The sequence below is a fragment of the Leuciscus leuciscus genome (genome assembly GCF_965113295.1).
Source record: "Leuciscus leuciscus genome assembly, chromosome: 5".
NCBI lineage: Eukaryota > Metazoa > Chordata > Actinopteri > Cypriniformes > Leuciscidae > Leuciscus > Leuciscus leuciscus.
In genome coordinates, this window is record NC_138729.1 from 20396299 (window position 1) to 20413387 (window position 17089).

The window sequence follows — 17089 nt, forward strand, 5'->3', positions numbered from 1 at the left end:
CAGATCATGCATTATAATGTGAATATATCGGAGAGAGTTTTACCGTGCATCCAACCGGAAGAGGCGCGCGCGCTGTTTGAATACTGAATGGAGTGATTGACAGCCGCAGAGGAGGGAAACCGAGTTTCCGTAAACTTTAATGATGTAAATAGACTTCTGTCCCTCACATTAAGCTATGGAATGACTTCAGATGACTTTGTCACCCAAACTGACGTGAAAAAAAGCGGGAGGCGCCGAAAAGTGCGCTGTTTGCATCCCTGAGCAAGCCAGCCGAGTCCCAAGTTTGTTTCAGCGCGCGCGCGAACGAAAACCACGTCACACTACTCGCAACATATAAATAAATCCATGCGAATTTTAGAAGAAAGGCCTGCACTTAACACAAATTGAAACTCATAGGCCTAGCTGGATGGGGGTTTGAAAATGTAATACCTCGACAGATGACGTTTATTACTTTTTAATGGCCTTAATTTTGGCTAATTTCATTTACTACCTTTTAATACTTTTTACAACCCCGCGGACACCCTGAAACGAAGATATTTTGAAATCGGTAATCAAACAGTTGATGAGCCCCATTGACCCATATCATTTTTTCCATAGACAGTATATAAACTGGACACAGCGACCCCATAGGTTTCAACAGAGAAAAGTGAAGTCAATTAGAAGCTCTCACTTCCTGATGGCTGACCGTACTGCGCAGACTCAAACTGAGCTTGACGACGTAGATGTGACGTGAGCAACCGTCTGTCTTCCAGTAACTGTGCCAAGAGAAATCTGAATCATTCCCTTCCGTAATTTGCAGAGACGGAGAGTGTGAGTAGGAGCTGTCCATGAGCTAGGAGCAGGATAAACTTTTGCTAAGTATTCTGATTAGTTACTTTGTCATTTTGCCTCCACGTCCCCCCGATTGCCCGTGAGCTTCTCCTCCTGTCTATACGGTAATTTCTCTTCTGTGCGACAGAGAGTCGCGTGGTTATGACGCAATCGTTAGCCTATTTTTACAAAAACTGCTTCTACGGGGCCATAACGTAAGATACAAGGTAATGGAGCCTTTTATACATTTTCGTGTTTCTTTAGAAATAAATAATGGACAAATAGAGTCTTTAAACGTCTCAGATGTAAAGTTATTCGCTGTCAAAGTGACGCCAAAATGAATGGGAGTCAATGGAATGCTAACAGCAGGTGGGGGTGCGCTAATCAATGGTGGCGCCCGGGGAAGCTTCAATGTTTTCCAAAACACTGCCCCCCTGATTTTTTCCCCTCCATACTATGGAAGTCAATGGGGTCCACCAACTGTTTGGTTACCCATATTCTTCAAAATATCTTCTTTTGTGTTCAGCAGAAGAAAGAAATTCATACAGGTTTGAGACAATTTGAGGGCGAGTAAATGATGACAGAATTTTATTTTTGGGTGAATTATCCCTTTAAATGGGACAATTAAACCCTACTTAGTTGTAGACTTTAGTGTCTTTTATTCTCTCATTAATGTAAGGCATAAATAAATATATGGTAAAAATATAATTTTTGTATAATGCTAGTATTTGTTGTACTACATTTAATTTATTCTTTATTTTAAATTTTTTATCTTCCTACAATAGGTTTAATTTTCTGTTCTGCAAATGAATACTGACTTTTTTTATTTAATTGTGGATTAAATATAACCTAAATATTTCTTCATAAGATTCACCCTATGTGGACTGGATCTTAGAAGAGGTTGAGGAGACTTCTGTTGTTTAGTTAGGCTACCATTCAAAAGTTTGGGGTCAGTAGGATTTTATACAGCAAGAATGAATTAAATTGGTAATAAGTGACAGTAATGACTTTAAAAATATTAAAGAAGATTTCTATTTCATAGAATTGCTTTTTTTTTGTATTTTTTTTTTTTTTACTTTCTATTAATCAAAGAATCCTGAAAAAAAAAAAAAAAACACTGTGGTCATGATTCCAGTATTTAGAAACAAAATTAAGGAGACAGTTGTTGTCAGATTTCATTGGTGATTTCAAATCTGAAATTTATTCGTAAGCTTGGTGAACAGATTTGGAGTACTGCCCGAGATGCGTTTCAAAGATGGCCGCCGAGTTAAATTACCCTGTAAATTACTTGCATTTGACAGAAATAAATGACATTTTAATACAGTATACAACTAAATAGAAAGCAGTTTCATTTAAATTGTATTTCACAATATCACTGCGTTTACTGTATTTTTGATCAAATAAATGCAGCATACACCGTGTCCTAACCAGACGCGATGCGATAAGATTCCAGTGACAAGCAATTTGTCTGTCCACACCAGAAGCGACGTGAGCACGCGACAACGAGATGGAGATGCGTCAAAATCAATCAAAACCCACAGCCAATCAGAACAGCGTGTGGGCGGGCTGTCGCGGGCATGTGCACAGCACCAGAGAATAATATTGACGGCACGCACGCGCAAGAAAACGGATAAGTACATAATCAAATTCACATTATTAAAATACATACTGAGTTACTAAACAATCTTTGTCAAAAATACACTTGTTTGTTCACAGTTTGAACGTTCTTGTTTCTATTTTGTTTAATTTCCAGATCTGAATTATCCATTGTGCTTATTATTGCCACACTTTGTGTTTGTTGTTACAGCCGCGACGTCGCAGACAAATAAAAACCGTTTCAAAAATAGAATCGTCTGGTTAGGACAAAAACTCCTATTAACATGGAAAATATACCTTTTATCGACGATACCGTCGCGTCGCGTGTAGTTAGGACACGGTGTAAGACTTCTTTCAAAAACATTTTAAAAATCTTACTGACCCCAAACATTCGCACAGTAGTGTATGTTCATGTTTTACTTGAGGAAAGATACCGTTGACACACTGATGTCTGTGTTTGCTGATGTCTGTGTTTGTCTCTGTTTTTGCAGTGCTGTGCATTCTCTCTGTTTATGTTTTCCTTACTTACCCCAAAATATGTCTTTCATGTTGCTGAACTTAATGCACTCTTGTACATTGCATTTTTGACCACAAACACATTGTTTGCTGTTCACATTTAATTTTTTGCATCTTTTTTAGTAATTTCACTGACTTTCTCTTCACATTGGATTGTATCCTGCCTGACGTGAGTATGTGTCTGGGTGTGTGTTTGTGTCACATTGCAGCATCAGAGTCTGAGGTTATCAGACATTCACAGGAAGTCTCAGCTTTGGAGAGGCATAGTTAGCATCAGTCTCATTGAGGCCCATAACCTCCAGCCTATGGACGCCAATGGCCTCAGTGACCCTTATGTCAAATTCAGATTGGGACATCAAAAGTACAAAAGTAAGGTATGGTCCACATGAGCTGTGTTCCAGTAGTTTGTTGTTCATTTGAGACTTTTTCTTTCATGTAATGTAAATTCTAATCGAGTGTGTTTCTTTTCTGCTGTGCAGACGATACCAAAAACACTAAACCCCCAGTGGAGAGAGCAGTTTGACTTCCACCTGTTTGATGAACAGGGTGGTTTCATTGACGTCACCGTCTGGGACAAAGATGCTGGGAAGAAAGATGACTTTATGGGCAGGTTGGTCATGCACTTGGCTTTTATTGTGTATCTATATGGAGTTTTGTTATTCTCATGCTCTCATGATATCATGATCTGATTAATTATATCCCTTAAATATTATAGCCTATTTGTTTTTAAAGGAACTTACTATGCTGTTTAGCAGTGGCTCTCAGCTAACGTCCAAAGGGGCTGCAAGATGACTCTAATTATTTAAAATAAGACAAAAAAAACAAGATTTTAAATCAACTAAAACAGTTAAAAATCAAGAAGTAAAGTGAAATAATTTTTCTGAAATTATTTTAATTGAACAAATGTATTTTTTTGTTTGTTTTTTGTTTTGTTTGAAAACCTGGATATATGATGGACAGTGTGATTTTTAGACCTGGGAAAGTCATGCAAAAAAAAAAAAAAACTTGGACATTTCTATCCAATTTTCTAGTTATGTCAAGCCCTACAATATTTTGAGTAGGAATCATAGAGAAATTGCCATTTGTGATTTAAAAAAACCCAAATCAAACTCTTTGTTTGTGAAATTTTAGGCTTTGATCTCAGAAGTTTATACTGTATGTTTCATAGTGGGCGAGATCTAATAAGATCTTTTGCCACATTTAGCTTGTTTCGACTTTTGATTAGTGGGATTTTCTGTACTGTAGTTTTTCACCTTGAATTCTGCTGTTAAACATGATTATTTTAAAAGTAAGTTAAAATAATGCAGGCTAACTACTTTAAATAGTATTGATTAACAACCTTGTATAGCCTACAGTAAGACAGTCTTTAAAGGTCTATTAAAAAAATAATTTCCCTATAGAGAAATTGAATGGAGTTTTTGCTTTGGGAATCCGAATGTTGCACTCAATTAAATAACAGGTTTGCTGTATATCGCAGCTAAAGTCATTCATGCTCCAGTCTGAACTGTCCTCTCATAGACAGTTCCTGTGTGTGTGTGTGTGTGTGTGAAAGAAAGAGGGTCTAGAGGGTCTTCGAGAGACTCAGCCTCTGACAAAACCCCATTAGAAGTGACAGTAGAGTTAATGGCTGTGCGATGTGGGAATGAGGCATCAGTTTACTTAGTTTCCTGTCTGTCCCCTCCACCAGTCCTCCAGCTTCCAGTCGTTCATAGAGGTGGCATGTCAGGATCGGTCGGGTGGCATTCTTGTAATTGGCTATTTCCCCCCTTTAAACACTCATCTGCTTGAGTTGTTCAGCACTGATGTTCACATTATTTGCCCCATTCAGGATCAATTGAAGCTTTCAGTTCCTGCATGATGTTCCTGTAGAGAAAAACACATTGTCACAGTGGGAACAAGCAGAGGAATATTTATGAAATATTTGCTGAGAACAAACTGTATTAGCAGTTATTTAGCAGTCTCTCTGTGCTTTCTTTCTGCCTCTTGCACTTTTTTTCTCTTCTTCTTTGTTGCTACTAGAGTGTTGGAGAATGTTGATAAAAAGTGATCAGTTTCTAAATCAGATAATAAATCGTAACAGGTTTTTATAATCACAAAGAATAATCACATTAACTCATATACAGTTCCACGATAATTTTATACATCCATACACTACCTTTCAAAAGCTTTTTTTAATGTTTTTGAAAAAGTATTATTATTATTTATGTTGACAACAGTTGTGCTGCTTAATAGTTTTGTCGAGACCATGCTAATTTTTTTCAGGATTCTTTGATAAATAGAAAGGTCAAAGAAATGACATTTATTTTAAATAAAAATCTTTTGTAACGTTATAAATTTCTTTACTGCCACTTTTGATAGTTTTAAGCCATCCTTGCTGAATAGTTCTTTCATTCAGAAAAAAAAAACCTTACTGACTTTTTCTTTTAAATCATAATACATTCTTTACATTTCAGTTTTGACTTGTAAATGACTAAATCATTTCTTCCCCAACACAAAATCACCTGTCATGTCAACATCACTTTTAATTTTCACCATTAAACTTCACAGAGTATTTGTACATTTGTTTTTGACCAAATGAAAGAGCCAAATTTTAACAAAACCAACATTTTTGTCAATTTATAGTTTTTCAAAAGTTAGTTTACTTGTTTACCAAGGAGAGAACAGTGTCAGTGAAGAGCTTGAGATGAAGTATCAGATTTTGTTCAAATTATGACAAAAGTTTAGAAGTAGTATTTAATTGTACTTTATGTATTTAGAAAACATAAAATGGAGACGGCCATTTTTTGTGCAAATGTCCTTTCTGCATTTTCATTGCTGTCCTTTCCATTACAAAATGACGATTTTGAGTAAATTAAATTAGTGTATAACAGTTCGAGTGATGGGGAAAAATGATAGAATGTGTTTTAAGTAGTTTAATTTCTCAAAGGCAGCATGATGCCCTCAGTAAAATAAATACCCATTTGTTTAACATTTTGTTTAGATTACTCCCAATGCTGGTGATTTAGCTTTTCCTTTGTTTCTCTCACTGCAATTTCAGTGTCTTTATTTTCTATTGTGTCTTTCTATTGTCTTATACATGAAAACATGTAAGACATATATGTTTGTGATATGATGATTATAATGGTGTGTGTGTGAGTTTCAGGTGCCAGGTGGACCTCTCTCTTCTGTCAAAAGAGTGCACACACAGACTGGACATACCTCTGGATGAGGGCGAGGGCACGCTGGTGCTGCTGGTCACCCTCACAGCCTCTGCTGCTGTCTCCATCGCTGACCTGTCTGTCAACATATTGGACGACCCCCGTGAGAGGAAAGAGATTCTTCACAGATATGTAAGGACAAAGCTCTTATATTCAGAACACTGGGAGTGTACAGCCAGCAATAATTATGACTTGATAAACATGCTAAATAGCATCTTAAAGGGATAGTTCACCCAAAAATGAAAATCCTGTCATCCTTTACGCACCCTCATGTCAGTCTGAACCCACAAGACTTTTATTCATCTTTGGAACACAAATGAAGGTATTTTTTTTAATGAAATCTGAGGAATTTCTGTCCCTCCATTGACAGTCTAAGCAACTACCACTTTGACGCTTCAAAAAGTCCATAAAGAGAAAAACGAATTTCACATATAAACATTCATCAACACACACATCAGATATGGTAAAAGGAAGCTCAAGCATGCTTGCTTGGTAAAATGTTTAATGAATTTATTGGGTTGTTTTAAATATTAAACATTAAACATCACATCATAACACTAGTTATATGTAATACATTTTACTAAATGACACCAATGATCAGTAATGTAAACAATCGGTCATGATCATTTTTCTTGAAAAAAAACCCAACAGGATGCTTTTAAGAAAATATTTGAGATCTTAAAGGTCCCATGACATGCTACTTTTTGTAGGCTTTAATATAGTCCTTAGTGGTCCTTAGAACTGTATCTGAAATCTCTTTCCAAAAATTCTGCCTCTGTGCAGAATTATAGCTACTACAAGCCAGTCCCAGAATGAGCTTCCTTCAGACAGGCCGTTTCGGTGTCTGTAGCTTTAAATACTAATGAGGAGGAGAAAGGCGGCGCAAGGTGGAGGGTGGGTGTGGCCTTGACCATCTTGCGCAACGGTAACGTGGCGTGCATGTTTACGTTGGATATAGCAATGGCACGAAGACACGCAGTCTTTCAAGCATTTCAGTTTGACCCAGAATCTGATCCAGATGGAGAAGCAACGGATGAAGAAGTTGCAACTCAGCGGCTCCAGCAGGACGTTTTCGAATGGTTAGTTTAAAATATTATGTCTGGATACGGTACTTTATTCAGATGGTTTACAGTTATTATCATGTAGCTAACGCTAACCTACTGTTGCCTTTTCATGAGATCTGTAACGTCTGTATTTATCTTATTACAATTACATCAAGCTCTGCGATCTTGAAATGCGGATATCGCGCGCGCCATATAACCAACAGGAAAACGGTTATCCAAATAACAAAGACGTGTACAACACTCGCGTTACAGTGTGTGTATTCACACACATAAACTGCATAGCTAATGTTACAGCCACATTCTACGTGTAAAATCTAGGTAACCATAAACAGTAAAGCAACACACTTATATATCATTAGTTGACTTACTTGTCTGAGGTGTGTAGCTGAGCCAAAGAGAGTGATCCAGACTTTAGTTTCAGACGTTCAGCAAGCCCAGCTCTGTATTGACCCTTCGGTGTTCATTTGTACATCCAATTATTGAGCAATTATTATGCTTCGCTCGCTCAAAAGCCATGATCTCTCGTGGACAAACTAAAATCGCGCGCGCGCGCGTTCCTACTTCCTAGCGCATTTTCTCATGGGCGGAAAATATTCTCTGGGCGGGCAAAGCAGAGAAAGGGGAGATAACATTTCCTCCTTATGACGTCATAAGGAGGAGATTCAAGATCAGCGCGTATGAGCCTCCATTTTCTCAAAGGCAGAGAAAGATAGCAAAAGCTCGATTTACACCGATTGAAATTTTTAGAAACTTGGGGACCATATATAGGCTAGGGGAACTCATATTAATGTTAAAAAACCTCAGAAAGTGAAAATTTCATGTCATGGGACCTTTAAGAATTTGGATTTTTTTTTTTTTTACAAACTTCTTTGAATTTATCTTAAGAAACTTCTTTCTTGCAAAGATTTTGTTCTAGGTCTAAATGTTTTTGATAATTGACACCAGGTTTAAGATAAGCTTATGCTATTTTTCGATAAATGTCTCTATAGAGTCATTTAGTAGGTGTTTTAGAGTGACACCACATCATTTACTCCAAACTTTCTGTCCCTATATCATTAAAAATAGTGTTCTGTTAAAGTACCGTATTGAAGTGTCCTCTCTCAGAGTATATGTGCCTCATATGCATAGATGGAGCTGAATTGCATCTCAGTTGGTGCTGGGTTCTCAGACCTGGCAGAACCTCAGCGATATGACCTCCTTTTGAAAAGCGCTCAACCTCTGGGGGCCAGAGATTGGTTCAGGCCTGTAGAGAGACGGATCGGGCCTCCCCGCTCTCTGAGGAAAGGGAGAGAGGTGCTGATTTGGGATAGAGAGCTGTGAAGGAGAGCAGTAGTGGGGGGCTGTGACAGGCTCTTTTCAGGCAGGGTGTGCTCTTGAAAGGCCCAGGCTGAAAGGAGCCCAGTGTCCCTATGCTGAGGCCTTTGGCCCATCATGGCCCCGAGGCCCTCCAGTCCTCACTCTAGCACAATGCTCTCAGCCTTTCGCTTTGTCTTTAGCCCATTAACCCTTCGTTCGCGGCTCTCCGCCACCTCTTTACATGCCAATAGCAAGGGACAGGGCTGAAACAAAAGGGCCACTTTTTGTTCACACTCTTGTCTGCTCGATACAGCTGCTCTCAAGGGTGTAACGCGTCAGAAGATGCTTTTGAATCGCAACCGTTTTTAGAGCCCCAACGTGTTTAGTTTTGCTTTCGCAGGCAGTGTGTTTCGCTAACCTGGTTCTTGGCGAAACATGGGTTTGTGCGCAATACTCTGCTCTAATTGAAGTGGGAAGTCATGCTGGGAGATGTGTTTGATCTTCGGTTAAGTACCAGTGGAAAACACTCCACAGGCCAAACGGCGGACGGGTGACCTACATAACCGTGCACATTACGGGCTAGCGGCATCGTGCTCTGCGCCGCCACCTTGTCGCCCCACGTCCACTAGGAGGAGCTGTTGGATCAGAATTGGAAGGAGAAATTTGTGTCTTCTGACAAGGAAGAGGGGGGGGAGATGGGGTACTGGTCGCTTAGATGGGAGGGGCTGGTGTGCAAAATGAAAAGAAAAGCTATTTCACCTTGCACAACACCAGTCTTTTTTTTTTGTGGCAAAGGATAGATGTTCCGCTCCCTCATTCCCCACCCGCTCCCCCACCTTGTACTCTGCATCCAGGCATTCATTAGCACCCTAGCCTGCAGTCCGATGGGGACAGATATGCTCCAGAGTAGATGGGGCTAAATGGAGGATGGGACAGTGGATTAAAAAAAAAGACTTTAATTTGTCCCCACTATTAGCATATTTCCCGTTCCCTGCTTGACACCCGTTCACAGAAGTGAATTTAATAGAGATGTACCTTATCAAGCGTGGCAGATAACAGAAAGTGCCGGTGTTAGTGCCGCACAATATGCCTTAAACAGATTATCCCAGGCAGGGTGGTGGTCCAGCCGTACGTGAAAGTGATGGGGCCAGGGGCACAAGTGAGAGCGTGGGCTTCCAACGTTTTCTACCTCTCTATCGCTGTTTGATCAGCTGTCTGAGGATAACCGAATAGCCACCCATAACTAGTTATCAACGCTTGCTGTTAAAGTGCTAGGGGGGCTGCCTCCAAACAAATAAAGTGTTTAAGAACGGGAGGTTGGGTGGTGGAGGTATAGAGATGCTGTGAAACTGCAGATGCTCCCAATTTAAACTGTGGATGCCCTCACTTGCCGGGGATGGGGGTTGGGGGGGTTGCATAGAACACAATTAAGTATTTTAATGCAGCATTGCACCAGGCTCAGATACATCATTAAAGTGGAGGAGGCATATCAGATGGCTTTCAGTGCTTTGCATATAGGGTGTGTGGGCACGAGAGCTTTGTCAAGGTTTGTTAAAGGCACAGAATGAAGACGTCTGTCGCCGTTTACCTGTCATTCAGCACGTCATGCCACATCTACAACTCTTTGATTTACTCCACAAGCTTTACATGACATAGGCCGAGGCAAAATTTATGTTCGTTTTCATTTAGCTTATGTAGACATTTCTGCCTAAAGTTGAGTTGGCTTGATTCTGTGTGCACAATAAATTGTTTATGAGATCGGTGAAAATTGGTAACACTTTACATTAAGGTTGTATATGTTGAATTAGTTAAGGCCTTAGTTAAAAATGAACAGTACTTGTACAACATTTATTAATCATGGGTAATGTTAATTTGATATTTATTTATTTATTGGCAAGCTAGCAAATAACAAAATAATAATAATAATGCATTATTTATTTATTTTTATTTACCTTTAATAAGTGCATAATAAACTATTAATTGACGATCCAACAATTAACAGTAATAATAATAATTCATTTATTTACATTTAATAAAGGCATAAATACAACTATTGATGAGCTAATAATGAACAATATAATAATCATTATTTAATACAATAATGAACGAATAAATGTATTCATTTATAAGAATTAACAAAGAACAATACTATAATATAATTGTATTAATTGAATCATTAATTCACGTTAATAAATTCATAACTTTATGTTAGCCTTATTATGAGGTGTTTCCAAAACACATTAGAGTTTATTTCTGGATTTTCATTCATAGATATGCATTTAATCACATTCTTTGAGTCGTTCTGGATTTTAAAAATGAAAAGAATGAGCCTCAAATACGATTGCATCTTTTTTAGAGCTCATGGAGCTTAGTCTTTAAGCAGTTATTTCCCAATATTCCCAGAGAGGAAGACTGCATCTGTCTGCACTTCACAGCTGTTGTTGTAAGCTGAGAGAAATTATGCATTTTAATAGTAGTCAGGTGAGTGCGGGCGACTCGTGTGTAATGGACGTTAATGGGCATCAGGGCCAGGGTGACCTCTGCTGAAGTGGTGGCGCACAATTCCTCTCTGGCCCTGTCACTCGCTTCCAAATCAAAATGTGAACAAGTAAAGCAATGTGTGTGTGTATGTGTGTAAGGATGGGAAGTAGGAGGAAAGGAGTGAGAGAGCAGCAAAAAGAGAGAGGCAGGGAAGAGGGGGGTGGAAGCTGTTAGCATTCCATTTTTATTATGACATTTCACAGTCATCCGATTTAATGTCCCCTGACCGGATTGTCCGGCTGGAGACGGTGGGCTTGAAATGTTATTTAGAGCATTGATAAAAGGTGAGCGCCTGCGAGATGACAGCGAGTCATAAGGCTCTGCGCGGTGACATTCATTTTCTCCACAACAGAGATGGAATAAGACGTCACGGTGACAAGCTGTCACTCAAGACACAGCCCCGCCATCTCACCCCTCCCCTTCTCTCCCTTTTCGGTCCCTACTGTCTGGTTGGGGGTTAGAAGGGGTTCTGTGTGTGTGTGTGTGTGTGTGTGTGCGCAAGTGTTTATGTGCTACCCCTTTCCTGTAATGGGACTAAACCGCACTCCTCCTCAACGTACCACATGAGTTGGCCTTGCCTTGCCGGCCCCAAAGCCGAGGGGGGTGGGAAAATATATTCTTCAGCCTTTCATTAAAAAAATAAAGAGGCCTCATCTCCCGAGCTTTTCAATCTCCTTGCCTGTCTTTTTAGGGGTCTGAAAAGCCAGCACCCTTTGCAAATCAGAAATTCCTCTGCTCCAAAATGCACGAGCTCCAAAAAAAAGCCACTTTTCTTCAAGGTTGCAATAATCATAAATAACAAGCCCTTGATATCTACTGAGAAATCATGTATTGAATGTATGTGGAAATATACATTTTCCCCCTCAATCATCACTTGATTTTTTTTTCCCCTCCTCTTCACTTGTGTGCTATCAGAGGATTTTTCAACAATAATATCGTTCGTAACAGGCGAAGGCAGTCCGAGTGTATAATGAATTAAGTCTGCTGCCTGGCCCTGCACTTGAGAATTCAAATTATAATTATTCCTCTGGGTATGTGCAGGGCTTATTGCCAAGAAGAGAATTAAAGTGAAGTCTCCAGTGCTTTTGAAGGCGCACCAGTGAGATTGTGTCATCTCTGTCAGTCCAGGTCCATTCACTCTGCGCACATGAAAGTGTCCGTCTAGAAATGTCACAATAGTTACTTCAACTTTCACTCTGTAGTTCATAAGTAGGGAAGAAATGTACAGACATATTTTATTTAGTGGAGAACTTTCCATCATTGTGCATTTATTTGACACACATGCGCAGACGGTTTTATTGGTCAGAGGTCGCTTTTTTTTATAGCTCAGGAGGCTTCTCAGCTTTGCGTCATTAAAAATCCTTAGGAGAAATTAAAACAAAAAATTTAGACATTTGTTGGCTTAATTGTTTAGAGCTTTAAAAGTGAATTGACACATTAGAGCTAAGGAACCATCTATTTTAGAAGAATTAGGTACAGTAAAAAATATAGATTTGCAGACTTTGGTGTGACACAATTTGAATCATCGTTGAGGTCTCTTTTAAAGCTTCAGAGGAAACATTATTAGTAGGATTTTTTTTTTAGAAGAAGAAGAAAAAGTCTGAGGAACAAAGACTTAAAAGTCTGTTAATGCGCTATCTAATTTGTGTAAGAATTTCTATTATATATATATATATATATATATATATATATATATATATGCGCTGTATACATACTTATTTTTGTTTGACAAAACTGTACACACTAAAAAATGTAGTGAAAAGGGAGGGGAAGAGAGAGAGAGAGAGAGATAGATTACTCATGCTGTGACCACACAGTTAGTGTGTGATGCCTAGTTTGTTTCATGGCTAAATGTCAGCCCCTTTAATGCTACAAAAGACACACAAAGGAACTGTAATGGAGTATTATGGTCTCTCAATGAGAGGCTTTTATCGGTATGAGCGTAATTGACTCGCTCATAAATCATGCTTAAGTGTCTTTGCTGATGCACTTGTCTTTGAGCAGTTTATCCTCCTCCCGAAGATTTACTGTTTTAGAAATTAGTGGCGTCTCTGCTAGTATTTTCTGTTTTACTTTTCGTTTAATTGCTCACAGTTATTAGTTATCTGAAACTGAATGACTAGAATAAGAAATTATTTTTTGGAGGAACATGGATGTGAGTATGGACACACATGCAGTCTGATAGTGAATTGATATAACTTGGGTTTGACTGTTTTATTCATTTTTATTTTGTTTTATTCATTTCTTTTCCTCTTCTCACTAATGCCATTTAATATGCATTTGTATTTTAAATGCATCTGTATTTGTTCTAAATCATGCGTCTACGTAGAACAAGGGAATATTCATGTATCGGACCTCTAGACAAATGTTTTCTAGTTGACTGATTTTTGTTTAATATTTATATAATTTTAATTCAGTAAGTAGTATGTTTTCTTGAGCTTACAAAATTCACAAAGTATATACGCTAGCCGCGAAAAAAGTATTATGCCACACTTAAAAATGTCAAATTGTCTTTACATTATAAAACAAATGTCATTTCATAATTATATTACAAAGTGTTATTTAATGTATTTTACTGATATATAGCACAAACACAAGCAAGCGAAGTTACTGCTAAGAAAAGATCTAGCAACATTTGTTTGCAGATGCCTTTTCTTTAATACTGTGTTATTGTGTGCTTTGAAATTCATTTATTTTTAAGCGACTTAAATGTTCAGATGCTTCTCAGTATTGTATTTCCTTAGCTGTGTGGATATGGAGTCTCATATACTCTCAAATGTTTTTTTCCCCTCTTTGACCTCAACAGAGTCTTCTCAGATCCTTTAACAATATCAAAGATGTGGGCATGGTGCAGGTGAAGGTGATCCGAGCGGAGGGGCTGATGGCAGCTGATGTTACAGGTAAGGAAAACCCACACACACACACACACATATAGTTATCCTGACATATGATTTCTCACTCCGTTTTCCGTAGTTACTGATAAAGACTATCATTTCCCTTGGAATGGTCAGCAGGAGGCTGATAATATTGCATTCTGCTCTGTGCTAATGGATTGTTGGCTTCTGAGATCACTGTGCCTCTGAAAGTTTTTGTGTGTGTGTGTGTGTGTGTGTGAGTCTGCTCTGGTTTCCATTAATTCTTACTTTTAATTAGGTCTGCAGTGGACAGGCCTAGTTTCTGGCACTATGAATTATAAAAAAAAATTAAAAAAAGATCGGAGATGTTACAGTCAATTGATTCTTATTCGGAGTCGGAGTGTGACATTAAAAAACACACTCACCTTGAGTCATTCATTAATACTACACTAGAATTAAAATCTAAATATATTAGATTTGTTTTTTGTTCTTTTTTTGCCATTTGTTTTGAGACTGTGACCTCATTGCAACTGAACCAGATGCTTTGTGTTATATTCAAATTAAGATATTTATGAGTGCCTTTTAACTGTGCTTAAAGTAATACACCACCTTTAAAAAGTTTAAGAGTCAGTACGATTTGTTTGTATAAAAAAAGAAAGAAAAGAAATGAATACTTTATTTAGCAGTGATGATTTAAGTTGATCAAAAGTTATAGTGTTACAAAATATTTCTGTTTCAAACAAATGCTTTCTATTAATCAAAGAATCCTGAAAAACTACACAAAAATACTTTTCCACAAAAATACTAACCAGCACAACTGTTTTCAACATTAATAATAATAATAATAAGAAATGTTTCTTGAGCTCCAAATCAGCATATTATAATGATTTCTGAAAGATCATGTGACACTGAAGGCTAGAGTAATGATGCTGAAAATTCAGCTTTACCATCACATGGATAAAATACATTTTAAAAGCTATTAAAATATAATCCTAATATATTAAAATAGAAAACTGTTATTTTACATTGTAATGATATTGCACGAAATTAAAGTTTTTCTCTATTTTTTATCAAATAAATGCAGCCTTGGTGAGCATAGAAGACTGCTTTTTAAAAATTCTTAGCATAAATGGTTGTGTAGTTGATACAAACCCACATTACTTTTTAAATTCTTTATTAAAATATGTAGTGTGTAATTTTTCCACCACTAGTGTCACCAAGCACAATTGCAAAAATAATGGTTGTATTCACTGTATAAAGTGCTGTATAAACACTCTGAAACATCTACCATTGGTCAAACCTAGAATTGGCAGTTCTGGAAGTGTTTTAACATTAAAAGCTATTTGTTTAGCTTTGAAAGTTTTGGAGGCAATGTCAGTCCTGAGTTTGATTTGACCACTTGTGTGGGAAACGAAGCTGAGAATTGCAGCACAAGAATATTAATCAAGGCCGCACAATCGTTTGCAGACGAGGTGCGAGGCAGCAGCAATAAACTGGAGCGAGAAAGAGCGAAAAGACGGAGGGAGAGAGTGAGAGACGTAGAGGTCATTAGCACCGTCACTCTTAAGGTGGAGCATCTCGTGAGGTTCCTCTCTGCTAAGCGCTTTGCGTTCGCCGCCTCTCTAATCGGCTAATCGACGCCTTTAATTAAGACATGCTCAATGGCAGAACACCCCCCCTCCCCTCTCACACCCTTCAGCCTCCCCCTTCCCGCACAGTTCTGCAATCACCCTTTTACTCGCTCCTCTCCGGGAGTCCGGCCCACTATGTTGACCTCGTAGCACGGTCTGGCGTTCCCTGGGGAACCGCGGCCTCCTCATGAGCTCTGATTTCACACTCCTCTCCCGCCACAAAGCGCCGGCGCACAAAGCTTTTCTAAGAGCCCCAGCTCGCTCACGGACTCACCGTCTCAATCGGCCCTGGCACCGAGGTGTCAGCCAACAAGGTTACGGGCCACGGAACAGTGCCTTCTCTAATAGAGAGCTCACTGGAGACAGGGAGAGTCCGGGAAAAGTGGAAGGAGAGTGGACATAAAAGATAATGTGGGTGAGAGGGAAAGAAAAAGAGAGGGAAATCTTAGTTCTCTTTCTTGCATCACCGAGTGTGTTTTTTTTTTTTTTGTCCCACCCCTCCTTTCTGTCTGTTTTTCATTGTAATTAATTGAGGCTTTTATCTGGAGTGCCTCCACTCCAGGCCAGCAGGATAAATGGTGACAGTGTGTAAAACCAACAGTATTTAGGGACAGGAGACTGCTTTCCTTCTGAATAGACCCACTCAATACTTAACATAGATCACTTCAGATGCAGACATTGCTCTGCCGGTCGGCAATTTCATTAACATCCAGTTTTCAAACAACAGTAGGAACTGTTCTGCCCTCACTGCCATCAGTGTGTTTGTATATGATAATCCTATGGCCGGTTAAATGCTCCTTTCTGCTTAACACAGTTCCTGCATTTAATTTAAAACGCCTTCCAGACCTGAAAAATGTAATTACCGTTTTGTACGTCAGCGTGCCGCACTCATCAAATTGCAGCCGGAATGAGGTTGAACTCATCTCGGCGGTCTGTGAGGATTTGCCCAGAATTAACCCACAGACAGTGTCTGCTCGGCCACACCTGGGGAGTCAAAGTTTCATTCAGTGCAAAGCGTGTAATTTGCTCAGACAGCTGCCTCACCAACACGTAGTAGTTTGTCGCCGAGGATGACCGAGTGTCACCGCAAGGATATTGAATAGGGTTGTACATTCCTGCGCCTATCAATATACATTCATTTAAACAGATGCAAATTATTTTTGAATGCTGAAAATATTCACAATTACTGTCAGTCATGGCAAATTAAGTATTTGTGTGGAATATATTGTAAACGAGTGCTAAAGCTGATTGAAAATAGGAGCAAGATTTTTTTTATTATTCTTTTTACAAACATTAATATATATAATCTTATTTTTATCTCCAAAATGTATTTTTGAAACCAGTTTTGCTATATTTTTTCCTTACAAATACAGTATATTATACAATATACTGCACATGCTTTTTTTCTGTAAACTGAAATTCACAGTCCAGATTGTGGCAGTAAATTTTGTCAACTAATTTGATTATATCAGACACATAATAGTGTAATCATCACATTTAAATACAATACTGATTATATATAAATAAATAAAAAAAATAAAAAAACTCCCGTGAATTAAAAATATATTCAGGCCGATCAATAT

General features: G+C 38.5%; 1 protein-coding gene and 1 long non-coding RNA gene across 8 annotated transcripts in view; one reads left to right on the forward strand and one right to left on the reverse strand.

Annotated features, from left to right (window-relative positions):
- The window catches only part of LOC309499039, a 90895-nt gene extending 87758 nt beyond the window's left edge, over positions 1-3137 (reverse strand). Inside the window, exon 1 of the long non-coding RNA XR_014206112.1 lies at positions 522-3137. This is a non-coding gene — a long non-coding RNA (uncharacterized lncRNA). The remainder of the gene's footprint in view (positions 1-521) is intronic.
- The window catches only part of mctp1a (multiple C2 domains, transmembrane 1a), a 201090-nt gene that overhangs the window by 122566 nt on the left and 61435 nt on the right, over positions 1-17089 (forward strand). For all 7 annotated transcript variants that reach the window (XM_082170002.1, XM_082170003.1, XM_082170004.1 and 4 more), the window contains 4 exons: positions 3132-3296; positions 3402-3532; positions 6065-6251; positions 13827-13920. In XM_082170002.1, the coding sequence (XP_082026128.1) occupies positions 3132-3296; positions 3402-3532; positions 6065-6251; positions 13827-13920 (577 nt within the window). The remainder of the gene's footprint in view (positions 1-3131; positions 3297-3401; positions 3533-6064; positions 6252-13826; positions 13921-17089) is intronic.